This window comes from Salmo trutta, chromosome 22 (assembly GCF_901001165.1).
Source record: "Salmo trutta chromosome 22, fSalTru1.1, whole genome shotgun sequence".
In the NCBI taxonomy this organism is placed as follows: domain Eukaryota; kingdom Metazoa; phylum Chordata; class Actinopteri; order Salmoniformes; family Salmonidae; genus Salmo; species Salmo trutta.
This window is the reverse complement of record NC_042978.1, coordinates 12,088,008-12,104,464: the sequence shown is the minus strand read 5'-3', so window position 1 is coordinate 12,104,464 and position 16,457 is coordinate 12,088,008. Positions and strand designations below refer to the sequence as shown.

Sequence of the window (16,457 nt, the reverse complement as noted above, 5' to 3'; positions counted from 1 at the left end):
AGCTGAAAGTTACCCCAGTAGTAGTAAAGTGAAACATAGTCCTGCTCTGTTCATTCTGGCTGAGTGGTTTGTTTCAGTTGGTGCTCTGGAGAGGAGAAAAGCCAACTGCCTGAGTCCCTTGAGGGTCTTGGTGTCTTGTCCTCCAGTATCATGCAGCTCTCTCCTCTCACACCAACGTGGTCTCAGAGCATTTCGTATGATTCCGTATGTAAAACCGAGACACTCCATTTCGTATGACATGTTACGTTTCGTATTGGAATGTATTAAATCCATCATCCATTTCGTATCATATGTTATGAATTAGAATTTGTATGATATATTACGAATTGTAATTTGTTCAAAATGTTACAAATTGCAATTAGTACAATATGTTACGAATTTGCAAAACATATGATATGTTACAAATCCCCCCCCCATTTTTATATTACAAGAATAGACTACCAATCGCTGTCCATGGTGCTGAAATTGTGAAACGTCTATGCACCTGCCTGCCTATCGAATGAATCGATGATAGGCTTTCTGTGGTGCCAGGGCTTCATTTTGCTTTAGCTAATGGATAAACGGTTATTGATAGGCCTATTTGGTCGTAATTTTCTCATGTTAAGCCTAACGTTTGACGAAGCTATACACGCTGTGGCAATGCTGCCATTTTTAGACTGCTGGCATTAATGTAATTAGCCTACTTGTTCAGTAATTAAGCTGAAATTCAAATATTGGACATTGTAAAATAAATGTTCGATGCAACAGCATACTAATCAGCTACCAATATAAATGTTTTGAATATAGAGCTGTCCTGTATAGCCTACCTGAACCTGCATGACATGAGCCGTCCTCTCGCTCTCTCCCAGCTTGGATAGAAAGTTATGCTAAAAACCAGTCTATTAAAGCCAAATAATATAGTCAGTCCACCCTCAAAACACTAGCTTAATAGGGATTGTTTTATATGCAGTGTACTATCTATCACTACATACCACATTTAGCTGGTATTTATACACTTTTTTTTCTCTCCCCAACTTCATAATATCCAATTAGGATCCTGTCTCATCGCTGCAAATCCCCAACGGGCTCGGGAGAGGCACAGGTCGAGTCATGCATCCTCTGGAACATGACCTGCCAAACCACGCTTCTTAACACCCACCTGCTTAATCCGGAAGCCACACAGTTCAACTGACTACCGAAGTCAGCCTGCAGGCGCCCGGCCTGCCACAAGGAGTTGCTAGAGCGCGATGAGCCAAGTAAAGCCCCCCCGGCCAAACCCTCCCCTAACCCGGACGACGCTTGGCCAATTGTGCACCGCCCTATGGGACTCCCGGTCACGGCCGGTTGTTACACAGTCTGGGATCGAACCCGGGCCTGTAGTGACACCTCAAGCACGGTGATGCCGTGCTTTAGACAGTTGCGCCACTCGGGTGGCTTTATAAACTTTTGAAAATAAAAATGACATCAAATTGTCATGCCCTGACCTGAGAGAGACGTTTTTCTCTGTTTAGTTAGGTCAGGGTGTGATATGGGGTGGGCATTCTAGGTGTTTATATTTCTATGTTTTGGCCAGGTATGGTTTCCAATCAGAGGCAGCTGTCTATCGTTGTCTCTGATTGGGAACCATACTTAGGCAGCCTTTTTCCATCTGTGTTTTGTGGGTAGTCGTTTTCTGTTTTACCTGACAGAACTGTGCGATTTTGTTTCCATTGTTTATTATTTTGTTTAAGTGTTCTGATTTAAATAAATAATCATGAACACATGCCACGCTGCATCTTGGTCCCCTCATTGCGCCGGTCGTGACACAAATAGCCTAACAATGAGGGGAAAAAATTGTCAGCTTGAGGACAACTATTTATTGCTGAACTCTGGATAATAAGCCTACACAAATTGCAATATTCAAGGTCAATTAAATCAAATCAAATTAAATCCAACTTGAGAGACTCCTCTAGTGTCCTGAAGTCCTCCTTTTCTGTGTGCAAATGTTTTTGCCATGCCATGGTCCAGGTTGTGGGCCCGACTATTTTCTATACTGACTATTGCCAACCCAGACAGTCTTTCCTAAGACATTGTGCATTATATATCCGTTGAGCAGCACACAACATAAACGTAGTCGTGAATGATGCATGCCAAGATATATCAGAGATAAGGGGCTGTTGATATTGCAACCGCACAACTCAGATGCCAGTATGAACAAAATCGCAAACAGATTTTTTTGTTCAACCCCTTAAGAACTGTTGTCCGCTAAAGATGATCTGTTTGCATCTGCCATTTTATTGGCTGTCCAGTATGCAGACGACCTGTCCCCAGAGCTTCCTATACAGTTAATTCATCTCTTTCTGTAATGTGTTGAGGCCAGCACTTATTACAGGAAAACTCCACCCAAAAATGATACTTTTGGTATGTTTCATTCGTCAATCGTTGACATAACTTGATTGTTGACAAGCAAAACATGGACTTTCAAGATATGTAACTTTCAAAATAGAGAAATCATCCCCATATGATGCATTTAGCTGGGGCTTAAGGTTAGGAGTTAGGTTAAAGGGTTAAGGGTTTAAGGTTAGGGGAAGGGTTAGCTAAAAGGGTTAAGGTTAGGATTAGGGTTAGGGGAAAGGTTAGGTAAAAGGGTTAAGGTTAGAGTTGGGTTTAGGTTTAGCTAATATGCTAAGTAGTTGCAAAGTAGCTAAAAAGTAGTTAGTAGTTGCAAAGTAGCTAAAAAGTAGTTAGTAGTTGCAAAGTTGCTATAATGCTAAAGTCGTCTGTGATGAGATTCGAACACGCTATCTTTGGGTTGCTAGACGTTCAACAAAAAGCAGTTCTTCACCTCATATCTTTTATACAACATTTGAGCATTTAGCCCAATCGTTCTAAGAACCGTCAGATCATCACTAATTAGGAGAATGTCAATAAATGATAGATTCCTATTTCCACCTTCTCTAAAGGTAACGTTAATAGCTAAACTCTCAGAACTAAGTTATTATAGAGGAAGGACACTGGTGCAGAGAGGAAATGTTGTGAAAAACTATCTGGGTGGAACATGAGTGTTTTCCCAAGGCACATGTTGCCCCCTTCTATATCAGGCTCAAAACAAGTAGATCAGTTATTCAGTTTGTAGGAGGATAGAAAAACAGGAAAGAACGGTTGGCACAAGTGGTTGTGTCTGAAACAGATGTACAGTTCTGCCCACGCTGGAGTATGGGGTGATTCTGACAGTGTAAATTATCTGTGGTAAACCACAATTAACTTTACACTATATGTTTCTGCCCTTCTCCCTTTCCCGCCTACATTATAAATGTTAGTTAACCCACTATAAATTTTCCATGAAACCCCATAAAAAAACACTCAGGAGATACAGCACTCTTAGAACATGACAACAACAAAACAACATCAACTTGAGTTTATTAGCAGTTGCTTTGGAAGACCAATACAGAGTAGCCTGAAGATACAGTACAGTGTTATTACATAGTACACCTCACATTCATCTCTACAAATCAGTTGTTCTTTCAAATCCTTCTGTTAGTCCACAGAAATAAACAGCCATGTCATTCTCTTCAGATCCATGGATCAGTAACTGATGCTGGTGAAGTGGCCTGCTATCATTGGTCTGGACAGTGATCTTGTCGGGATGGAAGCCATGGCCGTAGTGCACACGGGAGGTGTTGGTCAGACGGTAGCTGAGTACCAGTTCAGGCCTCTCTCCTTGACTCTGCTTGTACCAGCTCACAGTGGCAATGCTACAGTTAGTGGACAGAGCGCAGTCCAGAGTGGCATCCTCGCCCACTTTCACTGATAAGCTCTTCAGTGATACACCCAGGGACTCATCCAAACGTACACCTGTAGAAAGTCACAGGAGGCAAATCATATAAGGCTACAGACAGTGGCCCGGTCCAGATACAAGCCCTAATAACTAGTTCCTCAAGTCAATTCTGATTCAAAAATGCATTCCATTTCATAATGTCTTGATATGCCTACTGAACTGTCACCGCAACAAAGTGTCACGGTTACTGAAGGATTGTACCAGGACAATTGTAACTGACAGTAAAGCATTTAAATGCATTGAGGAACACAACCAACAAAACACTCAATGAGGTTATATCAAATGTTTAATATCTTTAACCATTGTTATCGTAAAATGTACTTACCATTCAGTATGATTGACAAGCACAACATGATTCTCGTTGTCACTTTCATGGCCGGATGCAGTGCTCGATTCTGTGAGATGATGAAAAGGAAGCTTTTGGTCCGACTCCCTCGTACACTCTGCTTGAGGTTTGTCTGGGGAGAAGTAGGCTGTGTTTGTTGGTCCAACTGAGTCTCACAGAGGAACTGCCTTCCAACACGTTGTGCACAAACTCATCAGACCATTTCAATCTCAGATGTGTCACAGTCTACAAAGGCAGCATTACCTTAACAGGCTGACCACTCCGCTCGCGTCGCAAAAATTATTTAGGAATCCATGTTATTCAATTATTGCACCCACACTGCTCGCGCATGTCAACGAGCGGCTGCGTTGTCAAGGGCTAAAATAGAAGTCATTCCTATTTTTGACGCAGATCGCGCTGCAAGTCCTGCCTCTCCCATCTCCTCATTGGTTTATAGAAGCAGGTACCGACGTGCCATCTCCTCATTGGTTATACCCACATGGGTGATTGAAAGATGAACTGTTTTGCCGGTAGTCGTGGTAATACTATGAAAGTTTAGATGCCAATCACCATATAAGTTAAAAAATGAAAAAGCCTGGAAGGAGGAGAGATGACTAGAAACGATTTGGTTGGCTGTTTTATGTGTGGATTAATTGTCGGAGTAGAGGACCTTGTGCATTTCAGGTAAGATAACAACTCAATGTTTATATCCCAGGACAAATTAGCTAGCAACAGCAAGCTAGCTAAATAGCACAAATTAGCTAGCAAGTGCAAGCTAACTAGTTAAATTGCCACAAATGTTTAATGCTTTTCGACCTGTCCCCAAATTAACGTCATTGGTTCAGAGTTTGTTTTGATATTTTAACCTGCGTGTCGTGATCACGTTTGGTGTAGGGGGACAACATAAATTTATGCACGATGGCGCACGCGCGCAGCCGGTTTGGATTCCGTGTTAGGCTCCCAAATGTACTGCATTGTCTATTGGGATTTGTGGGAAATGGCCACACAGAGGACTGTGAGTGACCTACAATGTGAGTAGGCCAACAACTGTATGTCCGGCGAAAGATTTGGATTCCATCTCTCATGCAACATAATTGCCCCAAACTTACAAAAAGGCACAAACAGTAACATCCCTCGTTTCTCAAGCAAAGGTCTTTTAAGGGAGTATGTGAGCACAGACGTTCACTTCGCCTAGCCGAGTTCTACTAGGAGCAAACTGAACCGATGTATGAGGACGCCTTAAGACAGTGCAGGTATCAGGAGTCGACATTTACATAGATCAGGGTTGAGAAAGTGTGTCACAGTGTGTGTCGGCTTTTGTACCAGGCTACCTCTAACACACCTGATTCACCTAATCACGGTCTGCAATTAAAACCACTATTATGAATCAGGTGCGTTTGTGCTGGGTTGGAACAGAATCATGCAGGCAGCCTCACAGGACAGCACAGGAGTTGCTCACCCCTGATACACATTCCTCTGCATAGTAGAGAATATTTCAATACTCTCTCAGCTGATAGGTTTGACGAACCAAGCTAATGTTCTCATTCCCATTCATCCTCTACAGTTCAGTCCTGAGAAGCCTGTGAGATCAGAGACTGAAGAAGCCGTCCCTTGAAGACAAGGTCCACGGTGTCGTCCTTGTAGTGGATTCTTCTAAAAGGTGTCCAGCTACAACAAAGGCTTAGGCACCACCTGCCAACAGCCCAGAGAACACATCAGTGACCTGGGTGAGCAAAAGCAGAAGCGTTTCAGCAATGGCAGTAATGGTTGTTGTGTAAGAACTGTCGATACTCTGAGGTCAATTGACAGCGTGAGAAACAAATGTGTTTTGTAGGTGTGCATCAAGTGGCATTGCGGACACGTGCATCAGGTGTGTCAGGAAACCGACCATGACGAAAACATTTAGCAGACAGCACTCTCTATAAACCCCTTATTGATGAGTTAGTCATTAGTTATTTGAATATCTGGAATGTACACACTGGAATGTAGTTCTACTGTGAACATCCTCAGCTGACTTCTCTCTGTGTGTGTGTGTGTGTGTGTGTGTGTGTGTGTGTGTGTGTGTGTGTGTGTGTGTGTGTGTGTGTGTGTGTGTGTGTGTGTGTGTGTGTGTGTGTGTGTGTATGACCAAGGCTGGGGCTCTGCTTGGCATGTCCACCTCCTACATTGTCCCAGTGAAGAACTACTCGTATGAGCTGGAAGTTGATGAGAACACAGACATCCTTCTGCTCAGTGCAGTGGCCCACATCCTGCAATATGTAGACCTGCACTTCCGGGACAGTGCAGGGACAGAGCCTAAACTGTCTCTTTAATCAAGGCTGTGAAATGCTGTCTAATATAAAAATGCATGACATGAGCTTATATTGTTTCATTATTTGTTTCTGCTATTGTTAACTTGTTAATTAGTCATTTACAGAAGTCTTGCTTTGAGGAAACCAAATGTGTAGGAGACATTCTGACCTGTGTATACGTTGTCTTTCTAGAGATGTTTTTGCCTGTTTTGTCCACTAGGGGCACTCTCACATGGGGTTATGGGTCACTGGTGACGTGTATATAGGTTCAAAGGTGACCAAAGTGTTAGCACAGGTGAGGGATGGAGGCGTTCGACGGGTGCAGGGCCAATCTGTCTTGGATGAACAGGGGGCGAGGTTTGTGTCTTCTTCATCAGACAAAAACAAGACCAACTCCATCCTCTTCCTCGGCAGGTTTTCCTCTCCTCAGTAGAATAATAAGCGTAGAGATCCGAGTTCACTAAGCCAAATAAGAAATATTGTCTAAGGGCTATATTCAATCAGTTCCACCCTAACCCGCAATAACCGACAATCAGTTTCAATGGGCGAGTTCGTTTTGCACCACCCCGTCCATTGGTTGTAAAATTAAATCTCCACCCACCCGGGGCACTAGTCATGCAAAATGAACTTGCTCATTGTTTTTATTTATGCGATGTCGGAAGTGTAACATGCTGACCAAAATGGATGTTGATTGTGTACCGCCACACCAGACACGACTAGGACACGCAGGTTGAAATATCAAAACAAACTCTGAACCAATTATATTAATTTGGGGACAAGTCGAAAAGCATGAAACATTTATGGAAATTCAGCTAGCTAGCTTGCTGTTGCTAGCTAATTTGTCCGGGGATATAAACATTGGGATGTTATTTTACCTGAAATGTACAAGGTCCTCTACTCTGACAATTAATCCACAGATAAAACAGTAAACCGAATTCCTTTCTCGTCATCTCTCCTCGGGCTTCTTTTTTACTTCTTTGGACTTTATATGGCGGTTGACAACCAACTTTACGGTGCATTACTACAACTGACTGGAGTGTGGACGTCAGTTCATCTTTCAATCACCCACGTGGGAATATGCTCCTAAACACCAATGAGGAGACGGCACATAGGTATATGCTCCTAAAAACCAATGAGGACATGGGAGAGGCCGGACTTGCAGTGCATTGAGCGTCACAAATAGAACCTATTTCTATTTTAGCGCCTGGCCATGCAGACGCTCGCTGAGGCGCGTGAGCAGTGTGGGTGCAATGATTGAAGAACATTGTATGTGTACATTTATTTTGCTGTGGTCAGCATGTGACTGAATTGGAGCTGTTACATCAGCAAGCAGCTCCCAGCGTTATACCTATTGTGGACATTGCCACTGGATGCGCTGAGTCTTATTAGTAATAATCCCATGCAGTCTTGTTACAAGTTCAAACAATGTGTGTTCTAATCTACACCTTGTTTAGACTGATATTAATCCATATGATTTTGTTTAATGTTGTGTTTAGAGTACAACTTCAACTGTCTAACCAATACTAGAATGGCATTTCTACGGTCTATTTGCACAGCTCTCTGCGTGAGGATCTGTCTTCAAGTCTCCAGTGGGTGGTTAAGTCCCTTCCATCGATGTAATCAAACAGATGGGGAATGCAATTTCAGAATTTAAGTAGATATTCTAAACAAAGTGTTTTGATAACTATCAAGTGTAATACTTCCATGTAGAATAAACCATCATGCACATAGTACTGTAGCAACTGTAGCAAGTACTGTAGTGTTCTGCTAATATAACAATGTGCAAATATTACACTTGTCTAGTGGTGTAAAGTACTTACAGTTGAAGATGGAAGTTTACATTCACTTAGGTTGGAGTCATTAAAACTTGATTTTCAACCACGCCACACATTTCTTGTTAACAAACTATAGTTTTGGCAAGTCGGTTAGGACATCTACTTTGTGCATGACACAAGTAATTTTTCCAACAATTGTTTACAGACAGATTATTTCACTGTATCACAATTCCAGTGCGTCAGAAGTTTACATACACAAAGTTGACTGTGCCTTTAAACAGCTTGGAAAATTCCAGAAAATTATGTCACGGCTTTAGAAGCTTCTGATAGGCTAATTTACATCATTTGAGTCAATTGGAGGAGTACCTGTGGATGTATTTCAAGGTCTACCTTCAAACTCGGTGCCTCTTTGCTTGACATCTTGGGAAAATCAAAAGAAATCAGCCAAGACCTCTGAAAAATAATGGTAGACCTCCACAAGTCCGGTTCATCATTGGGAGCAATTTCCAAATGCCTGAAGGTACCATGTTCATCTGTACAAACAATAGTATGCAAGTATAAACACCATGGGACCACGCAGCCATCATACTGCTCAGGAAGGAAACACGTTCTGTCTCCTGGAGATGAACATACTTTGGTGTGAAAAGTGCAAATCAATCCCAGAACAACAGCAAAGGACCTTCTGAAGATGCTGGAGGAAACAGGTACAAAAGTATCTATAACCACAGTAAAACGAGTCCTATATCGACATAACCTGAAAGGCCGCTCAGCAAGGAAGAAGCCACTGCTCCAAAACCGCCATAAAAAAGCCAGACTACGGTTTGCAACTGGACATGGGGACAAATGAGAGAAATGTCTTCTGGTCTGATGAAACAAAAATAGAACTGTTTGGCCATAATGACCATCTTATGTTTGGAGGAAAAAGGAGGATGCTTGCAAGCTGAAGAACACCATCCCAACTGTGAAGCACGGGGGTGGCAGCATCATGTTGTGGGGGTGCTTTGCTGCAGGAGGGACAGGTGCACTTCACAAAATAGATGGCATCATGAGGAAAATTATGTGGATATATTGAAGCAACATCTCAAGACATCCGTCAGGAAGTTAAAGCTTGGTCGCAAATGGGTCTTCCAAATGGACATTGACCCCAAGCATACTTCCAAAGTTGTGGCAAAATGGCTTAAGGCCAACAAAGTCAAGGTATTGGAGTGGCCATCACAAAGCCCGGACCTCAGTCCTATAGAAAATGTGTGGGCAGAGCTGAAAAAGCGTGTGCGAGCAAGGAGGCCTACAAACCTGACTCAGTTATACCAGCTCTGTCAGGAGGAATGGGCCAGAATTCACCCAACTTATTGTGGGAAGCTTGTGGAAGGCTACCCGGAACGTTTGACCCAAGTTAAACAATTTAAAGGCAATGATACCAAATACTAATTGAGTGTATGTAAACTTCTGACCCACTAGGAATGTGATGAAAGAAATAAAAGCTGAAATAAATCATTCTCTCTACTATTATTCTGACATTTCACATTCTTAAAATCAAGTGGTGATGCTAACTGACCTAAGACAGGGAATTTTTACTAGGATTAAATGTCAGGAATTGTGAAAAACTGAGTTTAAATGTATTTGGCTAAGGTGTAAGTAAACTTCCGACTTCAACTGTAAGTAGTACTGTCAAGTATTTTTACTTTAGTCGTTTTTGTAGGTATCTGTACTTTAGTATTTATATTTTTGACAACTTTATACTTTTACTTCACTACATTCCTAATGAAAAGTATGTACATTTTACTCCATACTGACACCCAAAAGTACTCATTATATTTGGAAGAAAAAAAATCTAATTCACACACTTATCAAGAGAACATCCCTGATCATCCCTACTGCCTCTGATCCGGCAGACTCACTAAACACATGCTTAGTTTGTAAATTATGTCTGAGGGTGAGAGCATGCCCCTGGCTATCCGTAAATAAAAATAACAAGAAAATGGTGCTGTCTGGTTTGTAAGGAATTTGAAATGATTTAGACTTTTACTTTTGATACCTATGTATATTTTAGCGTTTACTTTTGATACTTAAACATATTTCAAACCAAGTAATTTTAAGACTTTTACTCAAGTAGATTTTTCCTGGGTGACTTTCACTTTAGTCATTTTCTGTTAAGGGATCTTTACTTTTACTCAAGTATGACAATAGGGTACATTTTCCACCACTGCACTTGTCTTTCATCTTTTATTGTCATTCACAGCCGATACAGATAGTGTTCCTATCAACATGTCTGCTGGTGCTGGGGCTACATTGCCAAACATATCAGTCATCATACCTTCTTGTATGGTGTCCCATATACCCCCGCCCCCTATTGATAGTACCATATATTCAGTATATTGTTTGTCTGTAAATTCTGTTTATTGTGGCAGCACTCTTTCACAGAGTCAAATTCCTGTGCATGCAAATGTATTTGCCGAATAATTGTGATTCTGATTTGGATACTAAACATTTTTTTTTTTTTTTTTCAAAACAGAGGCAGGGCGTCCGGTTTTGTTATTGTTTCAATTCTAGCTTTAACCATTTCGGGAAATTAAATATTGGTTTGCATGTCTGAACTCCCCTTAGTTTTTCCCCTCAAAGAACATGTGTCCTTCTGTACAAAAAAAAGTTGAATGATAGGAAGAGACCGAAAAATATATATATATATTTCTATATTTGTTTTCTGTATTTAAATGAACTACAACTTATCAGCCCTTATAAACCCTTTTTAATGCACAATAGACGCTTCAGAAATCATTCAGAAGCAAAGGGTTTATGCCACATTTGGCAAAGCACCAGATATATAAGAACCAAATATCACACAATGTACACTGAGTGTACAAAACATTAAAAACACCTGCTCTTTCCATGACAGACTGATCAGGTGAATCCAGGTGAAAGCTATGATCCCTTTTTGATGGCACTTGTTAAATCCACTTCAATCAGTGTAGATGATGGGAAGGATTTTTAAGCCTTGAGACAATTGAGCCATGGATTGTCTGTGTGCCATTCAGAGTGTAAATGGATAAGACAAAATATTTAAGTGCCTTTGAACATGGTATGGTAGTAGATGCCAGGTGCACTGGTTTGAGTGTGTCAAGAACTGCAACGCTGCTGGGTTTCTCATGCTCAACAGTTTCCTGTGTGTATCAAGAATGGTCCACCACCCAAAGTTTATCCAGCCAACTTGACATAACTGTGGAAAGCATTGGAGTCAACATGGGCCAGCATCCCTGTGGAACACTTTTGACACCTTTGTAGAGTCCATGCCCTGACAAATTGAGATGTTCTGAGGGCAAAAGGGGGTGCAACTCAAAATTAGGAAGGTGCTCCAAATGTTTTGTACAATTACATTATTTTGTTTTGTCAAGCATTTATGTAGTGCTTATGAACTTTAGAATGGCTCATATGAAGCCTTTATACGTTGGAGTTCATCATATCCACCAGATGGAATGTAAGGAAAGTCATCCCTGAATACTATAATATGGGACTAAATGCTTTTTTCTGTAGTGAAGAAGAAGAACAACACCAGAAAGCATATTGGAAGTGTAACCTTAGTATGGCAGTGTGGCGCAAGGATAAAACCAGATAATAACCTCTCCCTCCTTTGTCTTGATCACGTTGAGGGAGAGGTTGGTATCCTGGCACCACACTTCCAGGTCTCTGAACTCCTCCCTATAGGCTGTCTCATCATTGTCGGTGATCAGGCCTTCCACTGTTGTGTCGTCAGGAAACTTAATGATGGTACTGGAGTCGTACTTGGCCATGCAGTCATGGGTGAACAGGAAGTACATGAGGGGACTGAGCACGCACCCCTGAGGGGCCCACGTGTTGAGGATCAGTGTGGCAGATGTGTTGTTACCTACCCTTACCACCTGGGGGCAGCCCGTCAGGAAGTCCAGGATCCAGTTGCAGAGGGAGGTATTTAGTCCCAGGGTCCTTAGCTTAGTGATGAGCTTTGAGGGCACTATGGTGTTGAACGCTGAGCTGTAGTCAATGAATAGCATTCTCATGTAGGTGGTCCTTTGGTCTAGGTGGGAAAGGTCAGTGTGGAGTGCAATAGAGATTGCATCATCTGTGCATCTGTTGGGGCGGTATGCAAATTGGAGTGAGTCTAGGGTTTCTGGGATAATGGTGGTGATGTGAGCCATGACCAGACATTCAAAGCACTTCATGTCTACAGATGTGAGTGCAACGGGTCGATAGTCATTTAGGCAGGTTACCTTGATGTTCTTGGGCAAAGGGATTATGGTGGTCTGCTTGAAACATGTTGGTATTACAGACTGTCAGGGACAGGTTGAATATGTCAGTGAAGACACTTCTAGTTGATCAGCGCATGCTTGGAGTACACGTCCTGGTAATCCGTCTGGCCCTGCGGCCTTGTAAATGTTGACGCGTTTGAAGGTCTTACTCACGTCGGCTACGGAGAGCGTGATCAAATAGTCATCCGGAACAACTGATGCTCTTATGCATGCTTCAGTGTTGCTTGCCTCGAAGCAAGTATAGAAGTAATTTAGCTCGTCTGGTAGGCTTGTGTCACTGGGCAGCTCACGGTTGTGCTTCCCTTTGTAGCCCGTAATAGTTTGCAAGCCATGCCACATCCGACGAGCGTCAGAGCCGGTGTAGTACGATTCAATCTTAGTCCTGTATTGATGGTTCATCGGAGGGCATAGCAGGATTTCAAATAAGTGTCGGGTTAGAGTCCCGATCCTTGAAAGCGGCAGCGCTACCCTTTAGCTCAGTGCGGATGTTGCCTGTAATCCATGGCCTCTGGTTGGGGTATGTACGTATGGTCACTGTGGGGACAACGTCATCGATGCACTTATTGATGAAGTCAGTGACTGATGTGGTGTACTCCTCAATGCCATCAGAAGAATCCCAGAACATATTCCAGTCTGTGCTAGCAAAACAGTTCTGTAGCTTAGCATCTGCGTCATCTGACCACTCCGTATTGAGTGAATCACTGGTACTTCCTGCTTTAGTTTTTGCTTGTAAGCAGGACTCAGGAGTATAGCTTATGTTCAGATTTGCCAAATGGCGGGCGAGGGAGAGCTTTGTACGTGTCTCTGTGTGTGGAGTAAAGGCGGTCTAGAGTTTGTTTCCCCCTCTGGGTGTACATGTAACATGCTGGTAGAAATTAGGTAAAACGGATTTAAGTTTGCCTGCATTAAAGTCCCCGGTCACTAGGAGCGCGGCTTCTGGATGAGCATTTTCTTGTTTGCTTATGGCCTTATACAGCTCGTTGAGTGCGGTCTTAGTGCCAGCATCTGTTTGTGGTGATAAATAAACAGCTACAAAAAATATAGATGAAGACCCTTAGTAAATAGTGTGGTCTACATCTTATCATGAGATACTCTACCTCAGGCAAGCAAAACCTTGAGACTTCCTTAATATTCGTTATTTACAAATAGACACAGACCGCCACCCCTGTCTTACTGGAGGCAGCTCTTCTATCTTGCCTATGCAGCGTAAACCCCACCAGCTGTATGTTATCCATGTCATCGTTCAGCCACGACTTGGTGAAACATAAGATATTACAGTTTTTAATGTCCCATTGGTAGGATAGTCTTGATCGGAGCTCATCCATTTTATTATCCAATGATTGCGCGTTGGCTAATAGGACTGATGGTAGAGGCGGATTACTCACTCGCCGTCGGATCCTTACAAGGCACCCCAACCTACGTCCCCAATGTCTCTTCTCTTCTTCATGCAAATGACAGGGATTTGGGCCTGTCGGGTGTCTGAAGTAAATCCTTCGCATACGACTCTTTTAAAGATTTTTTGTTGTTGTCCATTACAAGGTGTGTAATTGCTGTCCTGATATCCAGAAGCTATTTTCGGTCATAATAGACGATGGCAGAAATATCATGTACAAAATAAGTTACAAATAACATGAAAAAACACACAATAGCACAATTGGTTAGGAGCCCGTAAAACGGCAGCCATCTCCTTCAGCGCCATCTAATCAATCACATTACCACAGCTACTACATTACCATAAGACTCAGATGCAGACAGTTAGAAATAAAAGTTAATTTACAAAACAGGTGGCAGGCAAACGACAGGTCGAGGGCAGGCAGAGGTCAGTAATCCAGAGCAGTGTCCGAGAGGTATAGAACAACAGGCAGGCTCAGGGTCAGGGCAGTCAGAATGGTAAAAAGAAAACAGAAAACAGGGACTAGAGCGAAAACAGGCATTACACAAGGGTGTCCGCTGCCACCATATCTATTTGTTATGGCCATCGAAATGCTTGCTATTAAAATCAGATCCAATAACAACATTAGAGGATTAGAAATCCAAGGCTTAAAAACAAAAGGTGCCCATGTATGACTCAAATGGTATATTAAGTCCGCAAGCTAGATCTCTGCAATGTCTCATTGAAGATCTAGATAACTTTTCTGTACTCTCTGGACTAAAACCTAATTATTTTAAGTGTACAATATTACGTATTAGATCTTTAAAAAATACAACTTTTACATTACTCTGCATTTTACCTATAAAATGGGCTGAGGGTTAAGTAGACATACTTGGTATTCATATCACAAAAGATATAAATAAGCTCTCCGTCATTGAATTTCAATAGAAAACTTGTCTATTTTTAAAAGATCCTGCAACCATGGAGAGGTAAATACCTGCCTATTTATTGAAAAATTGCCCTGATTAACTCCTTAGTCATATCTCAGTTTACTCACTTATGGCGCTGCCTAATCTGATGATTCGTTTTTCAAATCATATGAGCAAAAAATATTTCGCTTTATCTGGAATGCTAAACCAGACAAAATAAAGCGTGCCTATCTATATAATGAATATGAATTGGGTGGGTTGAGAGTATTAAATATAAAACGCATTAAACCTCTCTCTAAAAGCTTAACTTATTCGAAAGTTTTACTTGATCCCTAAATGGTTCTCAAGTAGATTACTAAGAAAATCTCATCCATTGTTTAAAAATTGCCTTTTTGCCTTTGTTCAGATTACCATGTCTCATTTTTGATGAATTGAAAATGATACTTTTTTCTAAGTATCTAAATTTTTCAAACAAGCATTGCAGAGCTGGCTGCAATTTCAATTTCATCCCCCTGAAAAGACAGAACAAATATTACAACAAATGGCTGAACTCAAATATACTGGTTGATAAAATATCTGTATTTATGGGAAAGGGTATTTTGTTCTTAAATTATATTGTAAATTGGAATGGTTGAGGTATGTCTTTCATGGATTATCATAATTGTATGGGAAGGTCTGTTTAATCCAAGAGTACAACCAATTGACTACAGCATTACCCCAAAAATGGAGGAGGCAGGTAGCAGCAGGAGGAGGTAGAGAACTGGTCTGTCTGCCCGATATAAAGGATAAAAACTTGCGGAGGAATAAAAATAGCATAAATAGGAAAGTATATTAGTTTCATTTGAGGACCAGGATGTTGACAACTGTGCCATACAGATTGCAAAATAGATGGGAAGAGATTTTTGATGTACCGATTCTATGGTACAGGGTGTATGAGTTGATATATAAAATGACGCAAGATTCAAGACATCATGCTTTTCAGCTAAAATGATTATATAGAATTCTTGCCACCAACAAAATGTTGAATATTTGGGGCATAAAATCATCGAAGCTCTGCAGATTTTGTTGTGAGGATCCAGAATCAATAGACCATTTATTTCGGTATTGCCCTGTTTCTGGTCTCAGGTTCAGGAATGGCTGGAAATGCATAACATTGATCTAAAATTGACCCTAGAAATAGTACTGTTAGGAGATTGGACAGACCGGATCAGTCAATTACTAATATACTAATACTCTTTGTAAAAGTATTTTTCTTCAACTCGCAATCTGTGGATTCTATTCGATTAGATAGATTGAAATTGTACGTTAAATATCCCAGCATAGTTGAAAGATATATGTTGCGTAGAAATCTGAAGAGGGTTGCCAGCAGAGATAGGTGGGATGGGCTGAGGGAAGGGATGTGGAATTGGAGACAAGTGGGAGTGGAGTTGCTGGGCAGGAGATAGAATGATGGTCAAATATAAAAGTATAAAAAATAAAGTCAAAATATAACTATGAATAAAATATGACTTCCGGCGCCGACAGAGATGGCCGCCTCGCTTCGCGTTCCTAGGAAACTATGCAGTATTTTGTTTTTTTATGTGTTATTTCTTACATTGTTACCCCAGGTAATCTTAGGTTTTATTACATACAGTCGGGAGGAACTATTGGATATAAGAGCAACGTCAACTCACCAACATTACGACCAGA

General features: G+C 41.5%; 1 protein-coding gene and 1 long non-coding RNA gene across 2 annotated transcripts; one reads left to right on the top strand and one right to left on the bottom strand.

Moving 5' to 3' along the window:
- Positions 1–3,361: 3,361 nt before the first annotated feature.
- On the bottom strand, positions 3,362–4,482 carry LOC115158990 (Ig kappa chain V-V region K2). The gene is made up of 2 exons (XM_075074248.1): positions 4,122–4,482; positions 3,362–3,813 (listed from the first exon to the last, which is right to left on the bottom strand). The coding sequence occupies exons 1-2, from the start codon at positions 4,168–4,170 to the stop codon at positions 3,464–3,466; spliced, it is 399 nt and encodes a 132-aa protein (XP_074930349.1). The 5' UTR covers positions 4,171–4,482; the 3' UTR covers positions 3,362–3,463.
- A 1,099-nt stretch (positions 4,483–5,581) lies between these two features.
- Positions 5,582–7,361, top strand: LOC115158092 (uncharacterized). The gene is made up of 2 exons (XR_003868619.1): positions 5,582–5,848; positions 6,254–7,361. It is a non-coding gene; the product is annotated as an uncharacterized LOC115158092 (long non-coding RNA).
- Positions 7,362–16,457: the final 9,096 nt, after the last annotated feature.